Below are 12,171 nucleotides of genomic sequence, written 5' to 3'. Positions count from 1 at the left end.
CATGATAGAGACATTTGTCTTTTTGTGTCCTTGCCTTGAGAATATAAACTTGATTTAAAAAATGTTTTGAACAGTTATTTTTCAAGTTCACATACAGTAACATACGTTTCTCTTTTATTCATCCCCCATGTTTTAATCAATGCATAGGGTCACATACCTCACCCTCAATCAAGACAGACTAGGCCTGCCACCTTACAAAGCTTGCAAGCACCTCCCATTCCCATCCACTGGCCCCTAGGTCTGTCCTCCAGCCCCAGACTCTTGTCTCTTCCAAACTGTCTTACACGTGAACCTGTGCATCTTCTTCATGTTCACAGAGCTGGTGGCTGAGTAGCGACTTCTTTCTGGGTGGGTTACAGTTGAGTGGATTATTCTCCACGAAGGACTTTGGGTTTCTTTTCTAGCCACAGACAAGGCTTTGTGCCGCGGCTTTTGTGCTACACCGGCTTCAACCTCAGGTAGACACTCTAGAATGAGAGTGCCGGGCCTGCAGCCGCTGTCCTTAACATAGCTGAGCTTCCCTGGCTTTGCCCTCCATCAGGGAGGAGATACTCGATACACAGCCCGCCCTCGATGCCCAGGTGAGTGCACCATTGTCCTAATTGGCTTCTGGTTTTACTGCTGGGAAAATGGAGATGCAGACAAGTTGGGAGTTTTAAGGAATTTGGCCCAAATCAGGCCAGCGTCTGGACCCCTGATTCTCAGGTCACTAGTCTACGGACTGTTCTCATTTAGTTCCCTTCATCGTCTTTGTTTGGTTTTTAAGAGAGAAACTCGCCATGTTGCCGAGGCTGGACTTGAACAACTCTTTATCCTTCTGTTTCCCCCTGTTAAATGCTGGTATTGAAGGTGTGCACACCACTCCTCGGCCTTTTCTTTTGCTGTGCTGTATCTCATGGGGACCCTCTTGGGACACAGTAAACAGTGACCGCTCAAGTTTCTCACTCGCAAATGAGAAACGTGACCCAAAGATCGGGTTTAGGGGGTGGAGACCAAGTGGCCATTTGGGCGTGCTAATGGACACATCCATCTTTGGAGATAAGGACAGGGGTGTGACATATTCTAGCCCAAGCAACCTGGTAAGATGGTGTCACCTACAAGTCATTCTTCTGAGATTCCCTCATCCTATCGATGAACCTATATAGTATTCATATAGATTTATTCATCTCTACCATGTAGATTCTATAGAGTTCTTCTTCTGGGTTCTTTGGTAGCAGGCCTGACCTGGAGCTGGCGTTCCGAGTTGCTCTGAGTCCTGGGTACTGCTTGGTCTTCTTAGGTCCTGACCACCTCCCCTGTGTGCCGCCATCATTTGGTGCTTGAGACCTGTCCCTGGCGATCCATCCCTATCTTCACCTGCTGCCAGCTCCCGGTCAAGATGGAGCCGGCTCCTAGGCACTTTGGCTCTAGCACAGCTCTGGCTGTTGAACACCGCTGCAGAGGATTAATTGCTCCTCGTTGTTATGTAGGTCACGTTTCCTTTGGAGGAAGTTGATGGGGTTTTATTATCTGTGGAAAGCAGCCGTACCAGAAAGAATACTGTGGATTGATAATTTAACTTAAGAATGGTGGCCTACTTTACCAAGCCTCTTGGGGACCAGATGACCCCAGGAGGAACTTTATGTACATCTGGCAGCCTGTGTGTTTGGAAGAGAAGCAGGGATGTGCCTGTTAGGACCCAAAGACTTGATTTAGAAACCTAAGGCAAAGCCAGGCGGTGGTGGCACACATTTAATCCCAGCACTTGGGAGGCAGAGGCAGGCAGATCTCTGTGAGTTCGAGGCCAGCCTGGTCTACAAGAGCTAGTTCCAGGACAGGCTCCAAAAGCTAGAGAAACCCTGTCTCGAAAAACAAACAAACAAACAAAACAACAACAAAAAAAAAACAAAGAAAGAAAGACCAGCTAGAAATGTCTTAATTGCATTTTTGACATTTCTAAATAATTATAAATTCGATTTAGCAAAAAATTCAGGGATACACACCATTTCTAACCCTTTCATCTTTTTTTTGTACCTTATTCTCATGGGGACCCCCTTAGGACACAGTGATCAGTTACCACTGAAATATCTCATGTGACCCAAAGAATTTTTATGCTTCACTGTAGGTATAAAAAACATTCTAGATACTTCCATAGATGTCATCTGAGGAATATATAGAGAAAGCCAGGAGACCTTCATTTACAACCTAAGAACTGTCCTAGGGCTGGACTGTGGCTCTGTGGGTGAGAACTTCTCTAGAATGCAAAAGGCCAGATTAAGCTCTAGCATTGAAAAACAATAACAAAACAAAAACCGGAAACAAAACGAAAGAGAATATTGTCAAGTCAGAGTTCTTTTAAAAAAAAAAAAAACAAAAAAAACCTAAACAAACAAACAAACAAAAAAAACACATAAGGAGATAGTAGCCTTTTAAATTGCAAGATTCTCTAGTACATTTATGCTCAAAGAAAATGTGAGCCTCACCAGAGGGCTGTGCTCTAGAAACCATGACCCTCACGTTGCAGGAGATTTGGACAATAGAAGGCAAGCCTGCTGCTGGGTGCTGGGCCTCTGGAGACAGAGCTCCTGGGGACAGACCCAGCTCCACTCCTAGCCTGTGTTGCCTTGATCTGTTGGCAGCTGCCCCACCTACCCTCCCCCCACTCCTAAATGCCCCTGACCCCCACCACCAGGGAGCCTCAATTTCTGCATCTGTGAGCTGCAGACGGTTACAACTCTTCTTGGGGTTCCAATAAGGACCAAGCGGCACCTGTAGCTCCCGGAAGCACCAGCAGGGTGGCAAGTGCTGCCAAGACCCCCAGCTTTTGGTTTTGTTCCAACAGCATGAGCCACAAGAAGAAATCTTAAATCGCTTTTTCTAGGAAATGCCAAAATTGAGGTTTTCCTTTGAAGCCTGTGAAGGAAGCTTCTAAAAACCAACTGTGTGTCCTCAGAGGGCCCTGGTGTGTAAATAGCAGGGGAAACTGGGAAGGGACTCGTCCCTAGACAGCGCAGGACTGCGAAGTGATCAAGGCAGCTCGTGAAGTATGCCCGAGTGGGACTGGAGGAAGCAGGTGACCCAGAAGGGACCAGGGGTGCTTTGGAAAGGACTGTGCTTGTGGGTCAGCGGCAGGGAGGGGGAAGGCGGCAGGGGTGCCGGAAATAACACTTCGGTGGCCTCAGCAGGAAACCTGACCTGTCCCAGCAATCTCCAGGGTCCCACAAGATAAGGTCCAGTCTGCTAGGTCCTTCCATTTGCCTCTTCTCTCTGTCACTATCTGAAGATGCCATCCCTGGTACCCTTCTGAGCCTTCCACAGAGAGTCTTTTTGGTCCTTCTTTCCTGAGATGCAGTAGGTGAGGCAATGTGGGAATGGGACTGCTTTGAGCTATGCCCAAGCTAGCCCCGGCATTGGGAACTAGAATCCTCTGATTGCCAGTTGCTAGTGAGAGCGGCCCAGTATTCCGTGTCCCTAGAATGTTAGAGCAGTGGTCCTCAACCTTCCTAACGCTGTGGCTCTTTAACAATTCTTCATCTGGCAGTGACTCCCCACCCCAGCCAACCATAAAATTATTTCGTTGCTACTTTGTGACTGTGATTTTGCGACTGTTATGAATCGTAATGGAAATAGTTGATAGGTAGGACAACTGATAACGCAGCCCCAAAGGGGTCATGACCCACTGGTTAAAAACCTCTTCTTTAGAGCTTGCTGTCAGAAGAGCTGCAGAGTGGAGATACCCGCTCAGAGGCCAGAGGTACAGGGCCGCTCCCTCTGGTGGTGACCATGGTCATTCTGAGGCAGGAATGGCTTTCTGAATGGTTTATGTCTCCCTGTGGTTGGATGCTCCTGGGCTACTGTTGGGACCAAGGGACCTGGCAAGGCATAGAGGCTGGTGCCATGGGAGCAATCGGCAGTTCTCTCCTGTCCCTGGCATACCGCAGTGGTGCTGACAGGGTTCCACAGCTGGTGGGAGGCCACAGTGCAAACACAAAGGAGGGGACGCAGCCCGGAGTGTGAGAATCTCACAGCTGAGTCAGCGCAAGGTCTGGATGGGAAAGGGCTGTCAGGAGTGGGGAGGGGCCAAGAAGAGGCAGGAAGAGGAGGGCGCGAGCTAAGGTGAGCCCCTGATCAGAGCCCTGTTTCCTCTCCTCTCTGGTGCATTGTAACTGTCAGGTAGAGTTGGCAGATAACTCGGAAATCTTTGTCGGACTCATCATTAATAGTAGATAAGTTGCAAAAACTTATGTGGTTGGTACAGTTTCTTATTTATGGGAGGATGACAGCATGTCACAGTGTGTGTGCCTGTGTTTGGGAATGGAAAGTAAGAGCCACTGTAAAATGGGGTCTGGGAAATGCTCTCTGTCACTTTAATGGTAGAAAATAAATGTGTTAATTTGTAATTCTGCCTAGCCTAGATTTTCTTATAAAGGCTGTTGTATTTATTTTAAGACCTTCAACAGAGAATACAAAGGAGAGTTTGAATCTTGGGAGCTTAAATCACTCACGTCCTAAGATGGTCCACTGTCAGTAAAGCCCAGAAAGGTCCAAGACGCTGCAGAATACACCAGAGCATCTCAGAAAGCCCATTTATACTACCACGGGAGGGCATAAATGAATTATGGAGATGCAGACTGGGAGCCTCAAGCCTTTCTGTGGTATTGATTCCCATCTTCTGGTGAATCTGACACATTCTACCTTTGCGTAGAAAGAACACAGAAGGAGGAATAGAGCCAAAGCCCTGGGAAGCAATCCGAAAATCTTCATGTGTTGACTGAGTATGAGCTGTGTGTGAGGCATAGTTGCTGATCTCGAGGACTGATGCTATGACCAGGAACTCAAGAGCCGTTGTTAAAATTATTAGAAAGACAAGACCACAGATCAAGCGGCGAATTACGCAATCTATGCAACAAAGGCTGAATGCAGTGACAGGAATAAAATTAATACAGACTAGGATGATTCTAATGGGTTATGTCAGGTGGGGAAAATAAAAGGAAGGCCTGGGTGGCTGGAAGGGGGAGGCACAACAGCCTATGTGAATTTAGAGGCACAGTGAGAATGACATGTTTATATAACAAGGCTTGAACAACTGCTGATCCAGGACTGGAGAGATGGCTCAGTGGTTAAAAGCACCAGCTGCTCTTCCAGAGGACCCAGGTTCTATTCCTAGTGCCTACACAGTGGCTCAGATCACATGTGATTTCTGTCCCAGAGTCTCCGATGCCCTCTACTGGCCACCACAGATACCAGACAGACAGACATGCACCCAAAACACCCATGCAAATAAAATACAAATTAAATGAAAAATCTTATGTGTGGCATAATTTCCATTTTCAAAAAGAATTTATTATTATTATTATTATTATTATTATTTTTCAGATGTAAAGAAAAATGACTACGAGAATGTGTCGAAATGTGAAAGCTTATACTGTGATGCAGACACTGTGGGTGATTTTTAGTTTCTTCTTTTTACTATTAGTGTTTTCTCGCTGTGTAGCATGGAGTGATTAATCTCTATAACGGCCAGAGAAACCATGTCTCGCTGAGAGAAGGCAGGGGCGCCCAGGGGCTGTGGACCATGGGGCACATGTCTGTGCATGTTCAGTGGAGGTGTGGCTGGCGGCACCGCGTGGTCAGGAGAGGCAGGCGTGTTGCCAGTGAGCAGGGTGCCTGGATGAGCACCAGCTCTGCAGTGTTTCCTGTGGGTCCTTCAGACCTGGGAGAATGAGAATCCTGGACTTTGGGGCTATTTACAATAAGAAAAAAACGGGGAGACCAAGAAGCCTCTTCAAGGAAAACAGCGCTTACACTGGCAGAAGCAGAAGATAAAGGCGCTCCTATCGGGCAGATAAGGACTCCCTTTGCTCAGAGCCACCACGAGGTGAAATCTTCCCTCCGTTTCCAAAATTGCCCGCTGTAACCAAAGGGAAACAGGGCAGAGGACAGAGGGATTTGTCCAGCCAATGTGTGGTGTGTACATGGATGGAAATAGCACAAAGAAAGACATTGGTTTCTGTAATTAATTTGTGTTAAATGAAAAACAGCAGCAGCAAACCTCCAGTTGTTGCAAATAGAAGTTGTTGCCCCAACGGGGCGTCTGTCCGGCTCTCAGGAGTTTTCAGTGGCAGCTGCTACACAGGCACCTAAGGGGACACTGGATCATTTGGAGTCTTCTATGTATTGCTGAAGGATACTATTGAAGGGTGTTGAAGGACGCAAAATGGAGGATCCCAGTCAAACCGCCTTCTGGTATAAATGTGGCCCAAAGGCTAGTTCCAAGGGCACAGAGGCTGGAAAGTCAGCATCACGGACTGTGGGCTTTAAGAAGGATTAATGGGATATCGGTCATTAGTGCTCATAAAAGTGCTTTCATTGGCCTCATCCAGTGGGCAGAATCCTGATGACCTTGACCATCATTGCAGTTAACGGCTTGAGAAACAGAACCCCAAACAGGGCTTTGCCAAGTGAAAAAAAAAGGGGGGTTAGTATTAGTTCTGGGCCCTAAGCAAAGTTCCATACTTCCATGACGCCTGTGTAGACTTGGGACTGGTCACACCATAATCAGAGGTGACTGCATGAATTCAGGAATGTTTTTGTGCTATGTGGTGAGAATTTATGAAATCTGAGCAGATTTCACTGTTGCACCACAGTGGCCAACAGAAGGCCAGGGTGAGGACGCCAAATCCGTACAAATGGCTTGGGTGGGCTGCCGAGTTCCTTTGCCCACACCTGCCTCCTCTGGGCATCGCACATCTTCACGGGGAAACAGTTCTATCCTGACACCTCCCCCATCACAGTGTCTATTGTCGCTCCCCCCAATAACAGAGCTGTTTACCTGTGGAGTAGTTCCCGCCGGCATGGAGAAAAGGAAGCATCCAGAAAGGAATCATTTCTGTGCCGCTTGTATGCACACCTTCCCAGGCACTCTAGAACCCTCCACTGTGTGAGCAAGTCGTGAACCAGTGTAACAAGAATCTCAGCCGCTCATCGTTAAAGGGGTGAGAACGCTAACATGATGCCACATGCCACTTAGGGACACGCGTGTTAAGTCCTGCGAATCTTTAAAAGCGTTTGGTGTGTATCAGATGAAAGATAGGCCCAGAGTGAGGTGGTGCAGATGGCAGAAGGCGATTTACCAATGGTCGTGGTGTTCTGTTCTGGAGCTGAGTTCACCCTAGTCTTCTCCTTTCTACACAAGCCTTAATTTACATATTTTAAGGATATGTACAACTGCATTGAAATTACTATCTGTATAAAAATTGCTTAGGATGAGAAGAGACAGGACTGGAAAGTTCAGTAAATGTATCTGTTTCTCCCGTACGTGTGGGTGCTATCTTTCTTCTCTTGCTTGTTTGCTCCTGCTCCCTTCCTTATCTCTGTGGCCCACTTCTCTTCCCCTAGATTGTCCCTGCTGGCCTTCCTAAGTAAGTATATATTTAGCTATCAGGTAAAGGAAAGTGCTTCCATTTGTCACTATGGAGTCCCTTAGCGAGGTCTGAACACTCTGTAGTCCATATCTCCCGTATCATGTTCAAACCGAGAAGATCACATGCTACATATGAGACACGTGATACCTGGGTAGCAGCCCAGTGTCCCTGTTATACACACCTCCAATGCTGCCTCGTTTGGTCCTTAGAGCAGCCTGAAATGCTAGCTGTCCTGCTTCATCATGAGTCAGGATGGCTCAGGGGTGCTCAACAACTTGCCCTGGATAAGGCTCGATGGGTGAATTCTTGCCCTTGCCTCGAATCAGTCTGTGAGACATCTGAAATCACACCCGAATTGCTCTCAGCTGCCATCTCCAACACAGCTGTGCACAGCAGCTATACTTCTGGACCTAAACCTTGGACCACAGCACTCATTAGTGAGGCATCTAGAAGGTGAAGGATGCCAGACAAAAGTTAGGTCCAGTGAAACTTCTTAACCTGAGGGCATTGGCTTGTCACCCTCACCATAAGTCATAGTCCTGTCAGTTCCAACATGGGGGTCCATGCATCTCCGCGGAGAGCAGAAAAACTTCAAGAACAAGGCATCCGAACTTCTATTTTCTAGGTGGGAAACATCTCATCATTTAAAAATTTCCATCTTGCCATGTGTTTTATGATGCACATAATGTATTGTCGCAATAATGCTCGTGTGTGGTTTGTAAATAAGCGAACGTGCATCTGCTGACGATGCATACTCAAAACACTTCTTTAGAGAGGGCTACGGAGTTCCAACAGTTTAGGGATTAGAGCTGGGTGTGACTCGGTGGCAGGGTGCTTGTCCACCCTGGATCTTCTTGGAATTAGGAGTGGAGTTAGACAGTAGGAAGGGCTACCTTATTCCCAATCGCTATTAGTGCACAATTTCTGAGTGGCTCAAGTCCTCCAGCAGAGAGTGGTGTCATCCCTGCCACTGGGTGGCCTTGCACGTGTAGTCAGAACAACACTCTTGGGAGTCTGGGTCAAAACAAAATGATGGAAAGATAGATGCCTCACTTTTCAAGAAAGCAAATTTAACAAGGCCAAATTCTTGAAAAAGAATGAAGTATTGGTAAACAGACTGTTTCTATTCCATTAGGAGAGAAACAATGTGTTCTGGCAGCTACCGTGGGCGCACCCGAAATTAGTGATGTCCACAAAACTCATTTCCTTTATAATTCTCAACAACTGTGTATTGGAAGAAATCCTTCATCCCTTAGTGCATGCATGTGTTCATGGGCCACTTGGCAGTAATTCCTGAGCATCTATTATGTGTAAAGCCCCAGGCTAGTGATGAATATCTTGCAATCTTTGCCCCCAAAGACTTTGCTTTTAATAAAGAAGACAAGCATGCACACAAATAACTATAATAAAATAAAACATTCTCTAAGTGCTACAAACTGCCGAAAAACAAATGGGACCAGGTATAACAGAAGGACCTCTGACCCCAAGACTACTTCAGCAGGGAAAGGCAGCCCTAGAACTTCTATTTATTTTCTAATATCATACTAGAAATTTAAAATCTATATCTTTTGCGTGTGTTAAACAATGGGGAAATCTCTCTGGACACAATAAGCAAAGAGGATATTTGGGTTGTAGGATAATGTGTGATTTGGAGCCGCTGGGTCTGCCGTGCCACAGTGGCTTATATAATGGACTGCAGCCAGCATCCAGTCCTCAGTGTGGGGGAGTCTTCAGTGATAGGATGCTCAGCCATCCTTGGCCATGATAGTTGACATTTTGGTTTACAGTTGCCTGCAGGCAGGCATAGCAAGCATCTTCGGTTGGCTCTTGGGAAGCAAATGTATTCTGATGAGCAGAAATTATATTTTTATTTTGTGTTAGGGCATACCTAGGGATTCTTGTCAAAAACCTCTGAAAGACCTTGTAAAACATGGACAAATGAAAAATATACAAACTGACCTTTCTTCTCCTTGGGTTCCACATCCATGGATTCAAACAATCACCAATTGAAGATAATTAGAGGAAAAGGCAATAAAATAATACAAATTGAAAAGTAACCTAGCAGCTACCATCATGGGATTTACATTGTATTAGCTGTTGTGAGCGAAGCAGAGGTTATGTGAGTACACGGAAGAATGTATGTAGGCTATGTGTAAATGCCGCTGTGGGACAGAGGTGAGCGCCTCGGATTTCGGTACCTAGAGGTCCCAGAACCAGTCTGCAGATATTGAGGGATCCCTGTGTGCAGTGAGGACAGTGGTAATTTAATAACAAGTTACGTGTACTGAGCACACACAGTAGGGACAGCAAGCAAGCACATGACGTTGTGGGGAGGCCAGCAATGCTACCTGTTCGGGGTTCTCGCCACCCCACTCCCCGTTCAGGAAAACAGAGGCAACCTGGCCTTCAGTTTCAAGCATCAAGACGAACCCTGGGGCTCCATCTCAGGAATAGAGGGGAAAGGGATGTTAGCCAGCAGGATGTGAAAGCTCTCGGGGACTGTCGCTGGCAGAGGAGTGGCCAACAGCACTCCTGTTCACAGTGCAGGAGTCGTTACCTGAGAGCTACCTCCAGGTGTCATCTGAGGTCCAGAGTGCCAAGCCAGCTCTGTGCCAGCTCTGTGCCAGCTCTGTGCCAGCGTGCTGCTGGGTTGGAGTGGTTCTGTGACCCAGCCCAGCCCTCTCCAGCCTCGGCAGTAGGTCTACCTCTGAGGGTAGCTAGCCTTTCTCCCAGAGGATATAAGCTCCTTGGGGGGAGAGGCATCTGGACTTAATTCTGAGATGACCCAGCTCCCAGGAATGCCAGGCAATCTGAGTCCTAGGCTTCAGAGATCTGTGAGGGGGTGTCCTGTCACCAAAAGCACCACCTGAGGACCTAACCAGAGTTGGTACAATAGCTCCTTATTTCCCCATGCTTCCTCTTAAAGTCTGAAAACCTTTAAAGGGAGAAAAACCATCTCTGCAGATGGCTACTTGATGGTATTGTTTTTACTGGTGATGGCCAGGGATTAATTCCAGAAATCTTTACCAAGCACTTCCTACCTACCAAGCACCCTACGATCCCAGAGTCATCCCCCTGCCTGGCATGAGCTAGCCTTGCCCTGTGTTTGTGGCTACATGATACAAGGCACTGTGTCTGAGGTGTAGCCCCGTGGACCTGCCTCTTTTCTGTGTTTTAGATGGGGCGGGAGGAGGCAGAACGTCACAGTTCTGAGTCCCAGGCTTTAAAAGATGCCAGCCTAAGGGCGTGGGCCGTTGGGAGCGTGCTGATTATTTTTAGTCCTAATGGTGGCTCCAATTGGGTTAGCCCTCCCCTGCCTGTCAGTGTTGGACTGTAGAGAAGGTCAGGACTCGTGTGTGCATGCGAGTGTGCGTGCGTGCGTGCGTGCGTGCGTGTGGGGGGGGGGGGTCTCTAACTATTGTGAAAAGTGGAAGAGGTCATTTCATGGCTGTCCAGGGTGTTTTCCATGGCAGCTGAGCCCTCACAGCAGGGCATGCTTGATTCTGCTGCAAAGCTGAGAAGCCAGATGGCTGCCTAGCCAGGGGATCTGGCCCGGCTTCAGTCAAGTCATGAGGAAGGCTGGAAAGACCCTTCTCAGGAAGGGCGGGGCAAGCAACGCAGTCCACTAATGCACCTCTAAGAAGGGAACCCAGAACCCCTTAGGGTGCACAAATGCCAACCCTGTCTGTGAGCCCACATCCGTCCTCCAATGATACCACCCCCTGCCTCACCGCTCTGTCCATCCCAGTCAACCATCCTCTCTGCCAGCAGCTGCCACCCACCACTCTGGGGTTCAGTGTTCTCACCATTGAGCTACTCTGAGCTGGTACCACGTCACCCCATTGTTGGATTGAACAGGTATTGAAAAATAAAGCCCTTCTGCAGCCAGGATTGCACGAGAATGGCCTGAAATGGACCTAGACTTTTGGGTCTGGTTCCTACCCAACCCCTTTCCTTTTTAGCTTTGTGTGTCCGTAATTCCCAGCAACGGTCAGTCAGCAACATAAAGACAGTAGCGAGAGCGTGGAAAAGACAGAGTCCCGGTGTCCTTGTAGCCCCTACTATGAGAGGGTCCCCAAGCCCCTTAGGAGGCATGCCTAAGAGGCACAGGTTACGCGCCAAGGCACTCGGTGGGGCAATCTGAGATCCACATGCGGGCGCCGCCCTGTGTGCTGGTACCCTGATAAGGCCTCTTCTGGTGGCAGAGTAGAGGGGGCAGGTCTCTGGAAGCCAGGCTGTTCCGGCTGCTTTGACAGCCAGCCCGCCTGCCCTGGAGGGTCCTGGTCCCGAGTGAGACACAATGGGCTTCTGTAAAGTAAGTACGTGGGGGCCGCGCTTCCGGGGACGATGTGGAGCAGATATGCGAACAGGTGTGCCTTAATGCTGTCCCCACCGGTGGTGAGGAAGGGTGCCAGCACCGGGCAGCCCTGGGGCGCAGAGGAGACCTCTCACTCCACAAAGGACTTGCCGCTGAAGGTGGTAGATGGGGCAGGTGCCCTCAGTTGTTTCTTCGCTTCGGCTTCGTACTTTCACAGCCGCAGACTTGCTGCGGAATTGAGTTCTTTCTGGGATCTCTGATCTATGTTCTACTTCGGGGTTAGGCTTTCTGGTTTGCCGATTCATAACAGAGTAAACACGCTGAGATACTAGGGGCTTTCCTGACCTCTGAGTACCTTCCAGTGACGGGGAGTAAAGAATAAAGATGTTCGGGAAGGAGTCACTCTGCTCCCTACAAGAGGCTTCGCCCTCTTTGGAAAACAGGCTTGCT

The 12,171-nt window shown here is 48.3% G+C and overlaps 1 protein-coding gene across 13 annotated transcripts in view; it reads left to right on the top strand.

Moving 5' to 3' along the window:
• Positions 1–12,171, top strand: part of Ank1 (ankyrin 1) — a 185,563-nt gene that overhangs the window by 50,489 nt on the left and 122,903 nt on the right. The window contains exon 1 of one of the 13 annotated variants that reach the window (XM_087900886.1): positions 11,604–11,718. The exons of the other annotated variants lie outside the window; for them this stretch is intronic. Within the exon in view, the coding sequence (XP_087757012.1) occupies positions 11,704–11,718 (15 nt within the window). The 5' untranslated portion in view covers positions 11,604–11,703. Of the gene's footprint in view, positions 1–11,603; positions 11,719–12,171 lie in introns of those variants that run through there. 13 annotated transcript variants of the gene reach the window in all.

This window comes from Myodes glareolus, chromosome 23 (genome assembly GCF_982192425.1).
Source record: "Myodes glareolus chromosome 23, mMyoGla1.1, whole genome shotgun sequence".
NCBI lineage: Eukaryota > Metazoa > Chordata > Mammalia > Rodentia > Cricetidae > Myodes > Myodes glareolus.
Note: the sequence above shows the minus strand (reverse complement) of the source record. Positions and strands in the feature narration are given on the sequence as shown.